Consider the following 15,805-nt stretch of genomic DNA (forward strand, 5'->3'; position numbering starts at 1 on the left):
CAATCCTTCATCCACAGTTGATCCAGAGGAAGGCAAAACACCCCAGCAAAGCATGCTCCAATTTTCTACAGCAGGGGAAAAAATTCCTTCCTGATTCCCAGAGAGGCAATCGGAATTTCCCTGGATCAACTTTACCTATAAATGTCAGTATCCAATTATATTATGTACATTTAGAAAAGTATCCAGGCCTTTCTTAAAGCAATCTGCTGAGCTGGGCAGAACCACCTCTGCAGGGAGTCTGTTCCACATTTTCACAGCTGACCTTTCCAAATTTTGAGATGAAATCTTTTTTTCTCTAGATGTAAAGAGTGCCCCCTTGTGCTCTACGATGACCTTAAAGTGAATAACTCAATTAAACCTGGAAGCTGTTTCTATACAGAAGTAAGACTGGTTTTGCACTCTCCAGCTTTAGTAAATAAACCCCAGTGTAAGAAATTCTGGACAGAGGTCTCCAGTGGCTCCCAGGCAGATAAAAAGATCTCCGTTTTGGGTAGACTTGATCTTTAATCTCTTACTTTTTGTTAGCCACCTCAATGAGCAGTTTCATTTCTAAGGACTGATGACTGGCTCCACAACACTGTAAGTCTAGCCCCAATTGCTTCTATTTTGTCAGTCATTAATAGTAGTGCGCCAAATGCTTTCATCTTCTAAAGTTTCTAAACCACACATGTATCATGCAGAAGCCTCACCTGAAACCGAAGTAGAACCTCAGGACCAAGGTCATAAAGAGTGTATGATTTTGTAGAAGCTGTAATGTTAAGTGTTATCGGTATATCATCTGTTTCATTATATTCACTTCCATGTGTTAATGTATATGCAATTGTGTAATTTATCAAAACGCCATTGCTCCTATTAGGGTCATCCCATCTTAATTCCACTCCGATACTTTTTATGTCAAACAAGCTTGAATTTCCTACAGAATACACACGTGGACTCAGAGGTGCAGAAGGGACTAGGGAGAAAAAAAAAGATATAATTACATCTTAGAAGCAAGTGCCCTTTACATTTTAAAAGGCCATAACTATAAGAAAATACATTTTTTTGGACAATACTTGTTAAGATACGTGCACAGAGGATTCGGCCCATCAGCATTTCCAGGAGCAGAGGAGGCTCAAGTGCAGTGTCCAGGCCTGCTGTCAAAATCTATGACAGGCTGAAATACGCATGAGCTGGGCATGGCCAGACACTGTACCAAACTACTTCCATTTCGGGCCCAAAGCTAACAGGACCATATGCCAGATGACTTGCAGGAATTTGTTCATTTGGGGCCCTCAACATGAGTACCACTTGGTACAATGTCCAACCTCTGTGTATTTCAGCCTGCCATAGATATTGACAGGCTGCAGGCAGTGGGGCTGGGTATTGTACCTCCCAGATGCCAGGAAATGCTGGGATTTAAAACTGAAGGGAGCTCAGCATAACATGCGCACTTTATTATTTTTTAATTACTCAATGATGATGGAAATTGCCAAAGACTATTTATAGTAGTATGAGAATATGTTAATTGAATTAATCGGCAAACTAAATATATTTAATCAACAAGCCTTAGTATTTATTTATTACTTACAATGAACCCTCAAGGAAAGTTAACAAATATATGCTTTTATATAAACTACTGGATTATTAACTCCTTTGACAAAGCCTAATGCCGCGTTCACACGATCAGTCAAACAGATGAGAACGGTCTAATGGACCGTTTTCATCCGACCAAACCGATCGTGTGTGGGCGCCATCGGTTATTTATCCATAGGTTAAAAAAAAGCAATCTTGTTTTAAATTTAACCGATGGATATCTAACCGATAGAAAAAAAACAATCGTTAGTAGGCACGACCATCAGTTAAAAATCCACGCATGCTCAGAATCAAGTCGACTCATGCTTGGAAGCATTGAACTTCATTTTTTTCAGCACGTCGTTGTGTTTTACGTCACCGCGTTCTGACACGATCAGTTTTTTAACCGATGGTGTGTAGGCACGACTGACCATCAGTCAGCTTCATCGGTTAACCGATGAAAACGGTCCATCGGTCCGTTCTCATCGGATGGACCGATCGTGTGTACGCGGCATAACTTTTTAGTTATTTTCTTTTTAGAATTTGCACATGGAATGGTATCTACATTCAATGGGGAGTAGTTCCTGTGCTGGTGACTGCCGTTTTAAAATCAGAAGTTCGCCATACCCCACAGCATTAATCTTCTGGTGCTGCAGGGGTTGATACAGCTACTGGACCTGTCATAGGCACCCATCAAGGATGTCAACTATGCCTGCCCTTTCCATCTCCCTCCTTCCTTCCTAGAAGCTGTACTATAGCTTTCGTCAATTAAAAGAACTCTATGAATAGAGGAGGCAGATCTTTCATTCATCCGCTTGTCCTCCATTCATAGAGCGCTTTTCATTGCTGGAAGAAATAGTACAGCTTCTATGAAGGAAGGTGGAAAGGGTAGGAATAATCAGCATTTTGACAAGTGACAAAGTCCAGTAGCAGGGGTACAGGGGGCAATGGACTGATGATTTCAACTAAGAGTAGCTACCAGCACAAAGAAAATCTCTCATTGCCTGTAAGTATTGTCCCTTGTGCTGGTGGGGAAAAAAAGCATGGAAAGCCACAGGTTAAAAACATGGGAATCTCAACAGCATGAGCTGCATATGTTGTGTGTACAACAGCTCAATGGAAAAAATGTCTATAGATGCAGATTGACACTACGCAAAAGAAGTGCATACACACGGAAATGTGTGCCACTTGTTGCCGTACGTCATAGTGTGAGTGAAGAACTAATTTTACATATTGCATTTAGGCCTGTTTATTGAGCAATAACGTTGTCATTACTTAACATTACAAAAAAATATATTTTTCCATATAAACAAGGTTTCTTTTGGTGATATAGTCTTGCCATTTATTTTCTATGCAATTCATAGACAAAGTTTAAAAAAAAGTAACACAAAGTCCTTTTTTATCTTAATTAGCATTAGCTTGAAAACAAATAGCATTACTATAGATAAAAAGTATTCATTGTATTCTATCATTTGTCCCATTAATGACACCTAAGCCTGATTTTCACAAGAAGCAGCCTGAAAAGCACTGAATAGTGGACTTTTTAGAGGGCAGTAGAACTGCTACAGTAGGTGATACTGACTGCTGCCTCCAACTTGGGCCTCTTTCAGACCGGTATTCCCATCAGTAGGTATACCCAGGGCCGGTGCTACCATTGGGCGCACTGCTGCCTAGGGTAAGGTGACCAGATTTTTTTAATTAAATCCGGGGACATATATATATTTTTTTAATAGTAATGACGGCAATCAGAGACTCTCTGTCCATCGCCGCCCGTCTCACAGCCTGTCAAGTCTTAAGCCGCGTACACACGATCGGTCCATCCGATGAGAACGGTCCGAAGGACCGTTCTCATCGTTTAACCGATGAACCTGACTGATGGTCCGTCGCGCCTACACACCATCGGTTATAAAAACGATCGTGTCAGAACGTGGTGACATAAAACACAACGACGTGCTGAAAAAAACGAAGTTCAATGCTTCCAAGCATGCGTCAACATGATTCTGAGCATGCGCGGGTTTTTTAACCGATGCTTTTGCATATCAACGATCGGTTTTGACCTATCGGTTAGGCGTCCATCGGTTTAATTTTAAAGCAAGTTCTCATTTTTTTGACCGAAGGTTAAAGAACCTATGGGGCCTACACACGATCGGTTTGGACTGATGAAAACGGTCCTTCAGACCGTTCTCCTCTGGCTATCCTATCGGGTATACGCGGCCTTACTCTCTGGGCCCCAGCTACTACTGGGTGGGGAGCGGAGGAAGATCACTCTGCCAGGGAAGACAAAGAGATTAACAGGCACGCGGCTGGCCGGGACTTGAGCCAAGGCAGAAGAACATGTGAGCGGAGCTGAATGGGCATGCACATGGAACTGAAGAAATATTCCCTCCGCTCTGACCAGCACATGATCATCAGAAAGGGGCACAAATAATAGAAAAAAAAATACACCCCCTAAGCTAGTAGGAGCGGCGGAGTGGGGGTGTGTAATTCCAAATGTATTTATTTATAATTCTGCACTGACTCTTTGAAATTGCCCCAGCCCCTGTTCAAATCCAATCCGGGGACAAAACCGGGGACAGACTTGGTCCGGGGACAGTGTCCTCAATCCGGGGACTGTCCCCTGAAAACCGGGGATGTCTGGTCACCCTAGCCTAGGGGCGCTCGGACACTGGTTTCCCCCTGCGTCTGCATGCTCTGCAGGTTGCAGCATGTAACTAACTCAGTCCCAGGCAGCTGCTCTGTCTGACCGGTGGTGTAATTAGAGGTGCATCGCAGCACTGGAGCCAGCGCTAGAGGAAGCCAATGCTTCCTGTCACATGGGTAGGGCAAAGGGGTGGAGCCCGGGGTTGGGCCAATGGGGGAGGTAAAATTAGGTTTCACCTAGGGTGGCAAAAATCCTTACACCAGCCCTGGGTATACCTGTGTATTATGATTGTAATACTACTTCTCAGTAGGTATATCTGTATATTATTATTTATATGTGTGTTTTATGTTTGTTATCCTGCTCCTCAGCAGGTATACCTGTGTGGTATCATTTATACCCGTCCTGTGTATTTTGATTGTTTTACTGCTTCTCAGTAGGTATACCTGTGTATTATGATTATAAGACAAACCATTTACCACTGAAAGGGGTGCTTACAATGATAAGCTCTTTCTGTAACTGATTATAAAGTGTGAGCTGGAGTTTGGCTTCAATTTGTTAGTTTAATCGAAATGTGATAGTACATCTAATGCCCTGTACACACGATCGGTTTGTCTGATGAAAACAAACCGATGGATTTTTTCATCAGATATCCGATGACGCTGACTTTCATCAGTCTGGCCTACACACCATCAGTTAAAAATCTGATTGTGTCAATGCGGTGACGTAAAACACAACGATGTGCTGAGAAAAATTAAGTTCAATGCTTCCGAGCATGCGTCGACTTGATTCTGAGCATGCGTGGATTTTTGACCGATGGATTTTCCCACGGACGATCGTTTTTTTTCTATCGGTTTTTAACCATACGAAAATTTTAAAACAGGTTCTATCTTTTTTTCACCAATGGGAAAAAAAACTGATGGGGCTCACACACGATCGGTTTGTCCGATGAAAACGGTCCATCGGTCTGTTTTCATCAGACGAACCGATCGTGTGTACAGAGCATAACACTCCGCTCCCTCCAGACTGACAATGCTGCTGTCCAAAAGTGCCCCCTGTGCTCCTTCACCCAGAGTGGGGGCACTTTATTACAGGAAATGTTTTACTAGCCAGATCAGGTGAAAACAGAGGGAAAAAGCCAAAAAAATTTTAAAAAATGCAGCCACCACATCTAATCATTGGTAAGCTGCAATATATAACATTTTTGTTTTTGGCTTTAAAAAAGGGAGGGATACATATAATTCAGAAGTAAGACACACAAATGTAATGATTAAATGTTATTTATTCTGATTCCTGTATAAAGTTTCGATTGGTGCTAAATTGAATTGCCCAGCTGTCCCTGGCTGAAATACATCTGAGTAAGGCCCCTTTCAGACGGACGGCTGTTTTGCCGCAGTTAAAAGCACTACAAATGTTTTGTGAAATTCAAGGCTCCAGGCACTGCGATTAGCTGCATTTGCACATTGCGATTACATGTGTTTACGTGCGTTTAATTGCAGCCGCGTTTAGCTGCGGTATTCATTTCCATAGCAACCCTTTTTATTTTAATTTTTTTTGTTTGGGTCCCTTGAATTCTAAAACGCTGCTATCCGCAGTTGACAAAAAAAGACTGCGATTACCTGCGGTTATGTGCATATAGCTCGCACCTGGAAGCATTCAATTCTATTTTTTCTATTCGCACCAAACCGCATGTAATGTAATCGCACGCAAACGCTGTGTGTGAATGGGGCCATAGGAAAACATTGTGTGCTTTTAGCTGCGGTAGAAAAATAGAAAATCCGCAGCTAAAAGCACCATTCTATCCGTCCGTCTGAAAGGAGCCTAACAGGCTCAAAACAAGCAAGCAGCTCATTAAAGTCAGATAGATTCCCTTGATGCTTGTTCTGTGTAAATGAATTAGAAGATATTGAGGCCAAAGCTTTAGGATATCAGCCAGCCAACTAGTGTTTCTATAAAAAAGATATCTGCAATGGCAGCCTATATACTGTATTTCTCTAATGCCCGGTTTATTTTATAGCAATTCTACAACTATACAATTTGCAAATTTGATGCATACCTCCTTGTGGTGATCGAAGGGTTAATGATGTTGAAGGTCCTTTTCCCCAGTATGTAAAAGGAGTTACAGCAAAGTCAAATTCTGAGTATGGCTCCAACCCCTCTACAGTATAGAATGAATCCGTAAGCTTTTCAGAGTTTTGGCAGAAGTCAGAACTTTCTCCAAGCTGTAAATACAGAGAAAATACATGGCTATATACAGAGAAAATACTTGACAAGATACAAGATGGGATTCACTCTGCTCTCCACATTTTATATTCACTCTTTTTACAATATGATGACATACACCAGGTGAATGCAGCTACCATTAAATATTACATGTACAGTATCAATAAAGATATGGACCACCGCACTATGATATACATCGACAGAATGGCACGGCACGGCACTGGCGGCACGCTCACGACCCGGTCCGAAGCGACCCGCGGACCCGATCGCCACCGGTGTACCGCAATGGGGTCACAGGAGCTGAAGAACCGGGAGAGGTGAGTGTAAACAAACCTTCCCCGTTCTTCTCTGTGGCTTGTCACTGATCGTCTGTTCCATATCATAGGGAACGACGATCAGTGACGTCACACGTCCAGCTACGCCCCCCCTACAGTTAGAAACACACAATAGGACACACTTAACCCCTTAAGCGCTCCCTAGTGGTTAACCTCTTCACTGCCATTGTCATTTTTACAGTAATCAGTAAATTTTTATAGCACTTTTCGCTGTGAAAATGACAATGGTCCCAAAAATGTGTCAAAAGTGTCCGATGTGTCCGCCATAATGTCGCAGTCACCAAAAAAAAACACTGATTGTCGCCATTACTAGTAAAAAAAAATATTAATAAAAAAGGATGCCAATTTTGTTTGGGAACCACGTTGCACGACCGCGCAATTGTCAGTTAAAGTGACGAAGTGCCGAATCGCAAAAAGGGGCCAGGTCCTTTACCTGCATAATGGTCCGTGTCTTAAGCCGTAAAATAACATACAGCTGCCTTCATGGTATAACAAAATGCAGCAGTATTTTTTACGTCCGTGTGCATGAGGCTTAAAGCTGCCCATACAGCAGATGGATAGAATTTCAAACAACATTTTTTTAGGAAAATTGCTACAAAAATTTGAAGAACATTGTCATAATGTTTGATGGTCATTTGAAAGATTTTATAAGGTAAACTAGCTGAATACCCGGCGTTGCCCAGTCTTCCTATCTTAACCTTTTGGGGAGGAAAATCATAGTAATATAAATATACCCATCTTTTATATAAGGGTGTAGGTAAGGGTTAATTTAACTGTCATATATTTTTATTTGGCATATAAGTAATATGTGTACCAGGTATTATTGAAATATCTCCAGGCGTACAGAAGTTATGTGGGAAAATACATTTCCCATTGATTTGCATGGGACTTTAAACAAAAACCCAGACCCTCACAAATGGGGGTAGTTAAGGGATAAATTAACTATCCTATAGTTTAAGTGGACATATAAGTAACATGTGACCAAGTGTTATCGAAATATCTACAGCCGTTTGGAAGTTATGAAGTAACATGTATTTCCCATAGAGTTGAATGGGACTTTAAAGAAAAACCCCGACCATGGCAAATGGGGGTGGGTAAGGGTTAAACCACCTATCCTATGTTTGTTGCTGACATATAAGTAACATGTGTGCCAAGTTTCATGTTAATATCTTTAGCCGTTTGGACGTGATGCTGGAACATACATACATACACACGTTGAGTTTTATATATATAGATTGGAACAATGTAGCGCTAATACCTGTGTAAAGATATGGAAAGAACCCACATCTAAAGATAACAAACCAAATCTACATATATTAATACATGACTAAATCTTAAAGCGTCACCAGTGGCGGCTGGTGCTCAAAGGTTTGGCGAAACTAGTCGGGAAGACCTGACCAATGGCCTGTACTTTGATGTTTTGCTCCCACGTTCCTACTGTATTGCTTATATCTTTGAACCAACTTTTTACCCTTTTGTAATTAATAAATCTTTTTTATTTTTTATATTTACTGAGTTTTGGTTTCTATTTGTTGGCACCGTAATAATCCCACACTCCTCTATTCCTCTTTTCAATTCAACTAAGGGATGAGGTGCCGTATCTTTATTAGGACTATCGACCACTAACTACCTATTAATAATTAATGTGAATAATAAAAAAAAAACAGTGATTGTATTGTATTAATGCTTGTGTTGTTGCCAAATTATTTCTTACTTGGATCAGGGAAGGGACTCTGTCTAATGCCCTGTACACACGATCGGAATTTCCAATGGTGTAAAATCCAATGGAATTTTCCGCCGGAATTCCGTTCAAGCTGTCTTGCATACACACTGTCAGACCAAATTCCAACCGTCCAAAATGCGGTGACGTAAAATAATACGGGCCAAGAAAAATTAAGTTCAATGCTTCCGAGCATGCGTTAACTTGATTCTGAGCATGCGTGGGTTTTTTCTCCATCGGAGTTGCACACAGAAGATAGGAATTTCCTATCGCTTTTTTTTCCATTGGAAAAAAAAAAAAAAAATTCTATTTCTAAAGACAGGCGGAAAAAAGTCAGATGGGGCCCACACGCGATCGGAATTTCCGATGAAAAAAGTCCATCGGAATGTGTACGCGGCATTAGAGGCACCTCTCTTCTCTTTTATACTCAGTTGTGACGTGACTCAATGACAGTGAATCTGGTGAGAGTTTCTATATCTACAGACAATTGTAAAATGAACTTGGCATAAAAACACAGATAAAGCATCTAGTATGTTAATGTTTACAAGGCATAAATACTTCCACATTACAGGTGCAAAAACATATGTGGGCGATCGGCACAATATGCTGTATACATACAAGCTAATAAGTAAACATTTGCTTATCCCACAAAAGTTTTTGCAGTCTGTACATTTCATTGGAGTTAAAGCTACCACTGTATTCACTTGGAGCATTGGTAATTCTTCAGCATTGGTGGGGTGGCGGCGGAAATGGAAGTTTAATCTGATAATTGAATACCATTTGGTGTAGCACTGTGGATTCCACACAAAAGAACAATAGTCCATATTCCAAATTTGATGGCCCCTTCCAAGAAATGACAAAATGTGAATAATTTCCTCTAATTTCAAAAGAAGAAGTGGGGATGAGGTCAGGGATCACTTCAGGTGTATGTGAGAAATTCTCTGTAATAGAAACATAAATAGAAAAGCAATTACTACAACAATACTCACACACACGTGTGGCTTTTAATAATCAACTGGGGCACTATATACTGTAACTATTCATAATGGCCAATAAAACTTCAATAATAATGTTTGTAAAGAGCGGTAAAGGATTTAACCTCTGGCTTCGTACACACGACCGAGGAACTCGTCGTAAATGAAACATCGTTTTCCTCAACGAGTTTCTTGTTAGGCTTGTCGAGAATCTTGAGCTTTCTTTGCATACACACTGTCAAGACAAAATTTCGTCGTTCTCAAACTCGATGACGCTCAACATGTACTACGGCACTATAAAGGGGAAGTTCCATTCCATTGGCGCCACCCTTGGGGCTGCTTTTGCTAATCTCATGTTGCCGTGAGTTAGTAAAAGTTTGGTGAGTGACGATTCGCACTTTTTAGTCTTCGTGCTTTCAGATCATTTTCTGCGGTTCAGTTTGTGCTTGTGGGTTTGTATCTTGTCTTTCAGGGCGTGTGGTCAGGTCGTATTTGTTTTACAGTGCGTTTCTGTCTGCACATTTCTGGTTTTCAGGTCGTTCTTCATAGGACTTGCTGTTCTTCAGTGCGTTCTGTTTAGTTTGTTCGTTCTGATTAGAGGTTCGTTTCTAGCCATGTTGCAGGCACCTGCTCGTCGTTGAGTTTGTGTTATGCAGTCGGTGTGTGTTGGTCTTATTGTTTTAGACCTAGACGAGGCCATGAACAGGGTGAGGAGGCGTTCATGGACCAAGAATTGGTTGCTCCGTAGGAACCAATTTTCTCATATGTAAAAAAGGTACTACAGCGCTATTACTAAAACCATATAAAATACTAAAGATAAGCTGCAGACACGTGAGGTGCACAAAACCAAAGTGAATAAATAAGAAAATATTGTGTTGCGCTGATAATCAAGTAAAAAATTGCATACATATATATATACACACCATATACATAAATAAGAACCCCCTACACCTCAAATCAGGGAGGTATATGTGCAAAAGATAAACAAAAACCACTCAAAAACTATAATGTGAAAAAATTCAAATAGAACCAGCAAAAATAGTTCATGGAAAAAACACAGTTCAGTACATAGGCTAATAGGAGACAGGTGTGAGATCCACAGTCCTTTGGTGTGCAGCTGTCATTATAGCAAAAAATAAAATAAAAAAAAATAAAACCTTTTCCTTCTGGACTCCCCGATTAACACAGGATATCAGCCGCTCATAAGGAGAAAAGAAAGATATATGGTGCAAATAACGTAATAAAATGGGAAATGAACCCTGCAATACAATGATTGCACTCACGGAACCTCGATGGTAAAAAGGCTCAACTGCAATCAGTCATTGAACGCCGCTCAGTGCTACGATCTCCTCAGAAGGACGGATTCGACCGTCGATCGCGTCACTCGGCTTCTCCCCCACGCGTATCGTCAATAGCCACTTGACTTATTCATGGGTTGCCATGTGACCATGTCAGCAGTCTATTTATACAAGCTGACAATGGAGGCAAGAGCAGAGGGGTGGATCCTTCACATCATTGCCGGCTGACTGGTGCGCTTTAGCCACAACATTTTAATGTGATCTTTACAAGCAAATAAAATACATATATACGAGACCATTTGGAACAAATTAAATGTTAAAATACATTATAAAATTCATTTATGCAACCTTCATTATGAACAACTAATAGCCTATACACGTCACTGCCTCCAGTGGTGAGAAGAATAAATACACCTAATATTACTCAACCACTTTCAAAAATAAATAAAAGAAGGCATAGATAATCACCCCCCCTAGTGGGTGATAGTAATATTACAAGAATTACTATAGACATGACATACAATGGAAGGGGATAAAAATCCCGCATACTGGTGAATCTTCACCAAAAAAAACACATGATCAGCTGATCAATAGGTTATAATAATAAACCCAGTCCATAAGATTATTAAAAAATATTAATAACAATATATAATGATAAAAATATATTGATAAAAATATATATATATATATTGATAAAAAATATATATATATGGATAAAAAATATAAAAATGTATATAAAATGCCCCTAATTAGAAATCTGCGATGAAGCAATTGAGGTCAAACTCGATGTTAAGGCCATTAGGTGCCAGGGTAGCCATCTCGTGAATCCACCGAGATTCACATTTACTCAGCTCCCTGACTTTGTGACTCCCCCTCCAGTGGGGTATATACTTGTCTATGGCCCAAAATTTTAAACCTCTTGGATCATTATTATGGCATTGTTTGAAATGTCGTGAGACATTATGTTCATCACAACCTTTTTCAATGTTTTGTACGTGCTCCCTAATCCTTTTCCACATGGGTCTCTTAGTGCGTCCCACATACTGCAAAGAGCACGGGCACTGGAGCACATACACCACCCCCTCAGTCCTGCACGTTATTAGCTCTTTTATTTTATAGTCTTTTTTGGTCACATTAGATGAAAAACTGGAACATTTTTGGCCATTTTGATTTGTCTTCCTACATGCAAAACAGCGTTTGCAAGGGAAAAAACCTTTTCCTTGCCAAAAAGTCAGAACCTCCTTTTTATTTGGGGGGTCTGGGACACTTTTTGCAACTAGATCCCTTAAAGTGGGAGCTCTTCGATACACAACTTTAGGTGCGACAGGCAATACATCCTGGAGCTGCCTATCAGCTTTTAAAATCGGCCAATGTTTCCTGAATATTGATTCTAGTTGCCTGTGTTGTACATTAAAATTTAGGATGATAGGTATTTCTTGTTCCACTTTTGCAAACTTTTTTTTATCTGAAATCAGGTTCTCTCTTGATACATTCTTAACTTCCTCAATCTTTAGTTGAATAAAATCTTCACTGTAGCCCTTTTGTGTAAACTTAGAGCCTACAAATTTGGCCTGATCCATAAATGTATTATCATCCGTACAGTTCCTTCTGATCCGCGTCAATTGCCCTTTTGGTACGTTGATCAGCCACGGGTCATAATGACAACTGTCTGTTGGGATGTAACTATTACGGTCTACTGGCTTGAAGAACGTTTTGGTACTTATTTTCTGATTTTCCAAGGAGATTTCTAAATCCAAAAACTGGATAATCTTATCGCTTATAGTATAAGTGAGTTTTATATTTTTTCCATTCTTATTCAACTTTTCAAAAAATTGTTTCAGTGAGGTGTCATCCCCTTTCCATAACACAATGCAGTCATCTATAAATCTTTTGTAAACTATTAAAGAGTCCGGTGAATCATTATATATGGCAGTCTCCTCCCATTCTGCCATATAGATATTGGCAACACTTGGTGCATATTTGGCACCCATAGCTACTCCGTTAAGCTGTCTGAAATATTCCGATTTGTGCCAAAAGTAGTTGTGTTGCAAACCGTAGGCCAGACTCCTCAAAATAAAGCGTTTTTGCTTGGACACTAAGTCGCTGAATTTATCCAAGGCCCATTTGGACGCATCAATAGCCTCCTTATGGTTGATCACCGTATAAAGTGAGGCCACATCTGCTGTGGCAAGCAGATAGGTATCACCCGTCTCCATTTTAATAGTTTCCAAGATTTGTATAAGATGTTTTGTATCCCTTAGATACGCTCGAGTCTTGGGCACCAATGGTTGCATGAAACGATCCACATATTCACCCAACCTAGAGTTTATGGATTGAATGCCATTTATAATTGGTCGCCTGGGAGGTTTTTTAGCATCTTTGTGTATCTTGGGAATTGTATATATGATAGGTACCCTGCATGTGTCTGGCACCAAATACTTATACTCTCTCTTATTCAGGACCCCTTTTTGTCTCCCTCTGTACACCAGATAAGCCAATTCTTCTTTATATTCTCGTGTGGGGTTCCCTTTAAGTTTAATATACGTATTAGTGTCCTTTAGTTGATTATCCAGTTCCTCATAGTAGTACTCCCTTGAAAGGACCACAATTGCTCCGCCTTTATCTGCGGGCCTTATAATGATTCCTTTGTTCTTCTCCAGCTCCTTGATCCCCCTATGTATAATCATAGGGTCAGGTATGCGTTTAACCTTTAGGCTATCCAAATCTTTCAGGACCATTTTACTGAATACCTCAATATGGTGATTATTAGGCACCTGAGGGTTAAAGAGGGATTTGTTTCTAAGAGTGCTATATTGAACTCTACCTTCATCCATGTTTCTATCAGCCTGATTCCTAACAGGCTGATTAAGCATATATTTCTTAATGTTCAGCTTACGCACAAATTTTCGAACATCAACATATGCATCAAATTTATTTAAATTCCGTTTCGGGGCAAATTTCAAACCCTTATCTAATGTCATCAATTCTGCAGGGGTAAGGTCAATTCCACTTAGGTTATAGATACCCTCGCCTACTGTACTTTCCGTCTTTTTGACCTTGTGTCCCCCTCTGCACCCCCTGGTTCGTTGGGGCTTCGGGCGAGATCTAACTGTTCGTACCGAGGTGGGGTCTTGTCGCTCCGGCGATATTCTAAAAAAGAGGAACGTGAGTCTTCTTCGTTCCTATAGGTGCTAAGTGGTTCATATCTGTTTTGCGTATGCACCGGGCTCCTTCTGTTATCATAATAATAATTATTATGGGGAGGTGCACCAGTTTGCTGGGGGTGCTGAGAAGGTCCTCCTTGTTGTTGGTAATAATTTACTGGTGGTTTATAATAATCTCTTGGGTCTCTATACTCCTGAATATGTTGTCTAGATTCCTGATGGTAATTTTGTTCATAACCCTGTTGGTTCTGGGGTTGTCCATGATTTTTATTTTTATTTTTCCAGTTTGTCTTCCTTGGAGATTTTGATTTCGGTTTTTGATTACCTTTATTCTTCCACCAAGGCTTTGGTGTCCTAGGTCCATTGTGATCATTCCTAGGATGTCTATCATCAGAGTGGTCTCTAGGGGGCCTAATATGATTGGCTTCTGATGGTCTAGAAGATTCACCAGGCCTAGGGTCAGGGCCTCTGGTGGGAGACCTTATCCGTACCTCTCTATCCTTGGTGGAAGAATAAAGGTAATCAAAAACCGAAATCAAAATCTCCAAGGAAGACAAACTGGAAAAATAAAAATAAAAATCATGGACAACCCCAGAACCAACAGGGTTATGAACAAAATTACCATCAGGAATCTAGACAACATATTCAGGAGTATAGAGACCCAAGAGATTATTATAAACCACCAGTAAATTATTACCAACAACAAGGAGGACCTTCTCAGCACCCCCAGCAAACTGGTGCACCTCCCCATAATAATTATTATTATGATAACAGAAGGAGCCCGGTGCATACGCAAAACAGATATGAACCACTTAGCACCTATAGGAACGAAGAAGACTCACGTTCCTCTTTTTTAGAATATCGCCGGAGCGACAAGACCCCACCTCGGTACGAACAGTTATATCACGCCCGAAGCCCCAACGAACCAGGGGGTGCAGAGGGGGACACAAGGTCAAAAAGACGGAAAGTACAGTAGGCGAGGGTATCTATAACCTAAGTGGAATTGACCTTACCCCTGCAGAATTGATGACATTAGATAAGGGTTTGAAATTTGCCCCGAAACAGAATTTAAATAAATTTGATGCATATGTTGATGTTCGAAAATTTGTGCGTAAGCTGAACATTAAGAAATATATGCTTAATCAGCCTGTTAGGAATCAGGCTGATAGAAACATGGATGAAGGTAGAGTTCAATATAGCACTCTTAGAAACAAATCCCTCTTTAACCCTCAGGTGCCTAATAATCACCATATTGAGGTATTCAGTAAAATGGTCCTGAAAGATTTGGATAGCCTAAAGGTTAAACGCATACCTGACCCTATGATTATACATAGGGGGATCAAGGAGCTGGAGAAGAACAAAGGAATCATTATAAGGCCCGCAGATAAAGGCGGAGCAATTGTGGTCCTTTCAAGGGAGTACTACTATGAGGAACTGGATAATCAACTAAAGGACACTAATACGTATATTAAACTTAAAGGGAACCCCACACGAGAATATAAAGAAGAATTGGCTTATCTGGTGTACAGAGGGAGACAAAAAGGGGTCCTGAATAAGAGAGAGTATAAGTATTTGGTGCCAGACACATGCAGGGTACCTATCATATATACAATTCCCAAGATACACAAAGATGCTAAAAAACCTCCCGGGCGACCAATTATAAATGGCATTCAATCCATAAACTCTAGGTTGGGTGAATATGTGGATCGTTTCATGCAACCATTGGTGCCCAAGACTCGAGCGTATCTAAGGGATACAAAACATCTTATACAAATCTTGGAAACTATTAAAATGGAGACGGGTGATACCTATCTGCTTGCCACAGCAGATGTGGCCTCACTTTATACGGTGATCAACCATAAGGAGGCTATTGATGCGTCCAAATGGGCCTTGGATAAATTC

General features: G+C 40.5%; 1 protein-coding gene across 2 annotated transcripts in view; it reads right to left on the reverse strand.

The window, feature by feature from the left end:
* Positions 1-15,805, reverse strand: part of ROS1 (ROS proto-oncogene 1, receptor tyrosine kinase) — a 192,350-nt gene that overhangs the window by 83,697 nt on the left and 92,848 nt on the right. For both annotated transcript variants that reach the window (XM_040350299.1, XM_040350297.1), the window contains 3 exons: positions 9,245-9,408; positions 6,246-6,411; positions 690-952 (listed from right to left, as the gene is read on the reverse strand). In XM_040350299.1, the coding sequence (XP_040206233.1) occupies positions 690-952; positions 6,246-6,411; positions 9,245-9,408 (593 nt within the window). The remainder of the gene's footprint in view (positions 1-689; positions 953-6,245; positions 6,412-9,244; positions 9,409-15,805) is intronic.

The sequence above is a fragment of the Rana temporaria genome, chromosome 4 (assembly GCF_905171775.1).
Source record: "Rana temporaria chromosome 4, aRanTem1.1, whole genome shotgun sequence".
NCBI classification, from domain to species: Eukaryota; Metazoa; Chordata; class Amphibia; order Anura; family Ranidae; genus Rana; species Rana temporaria.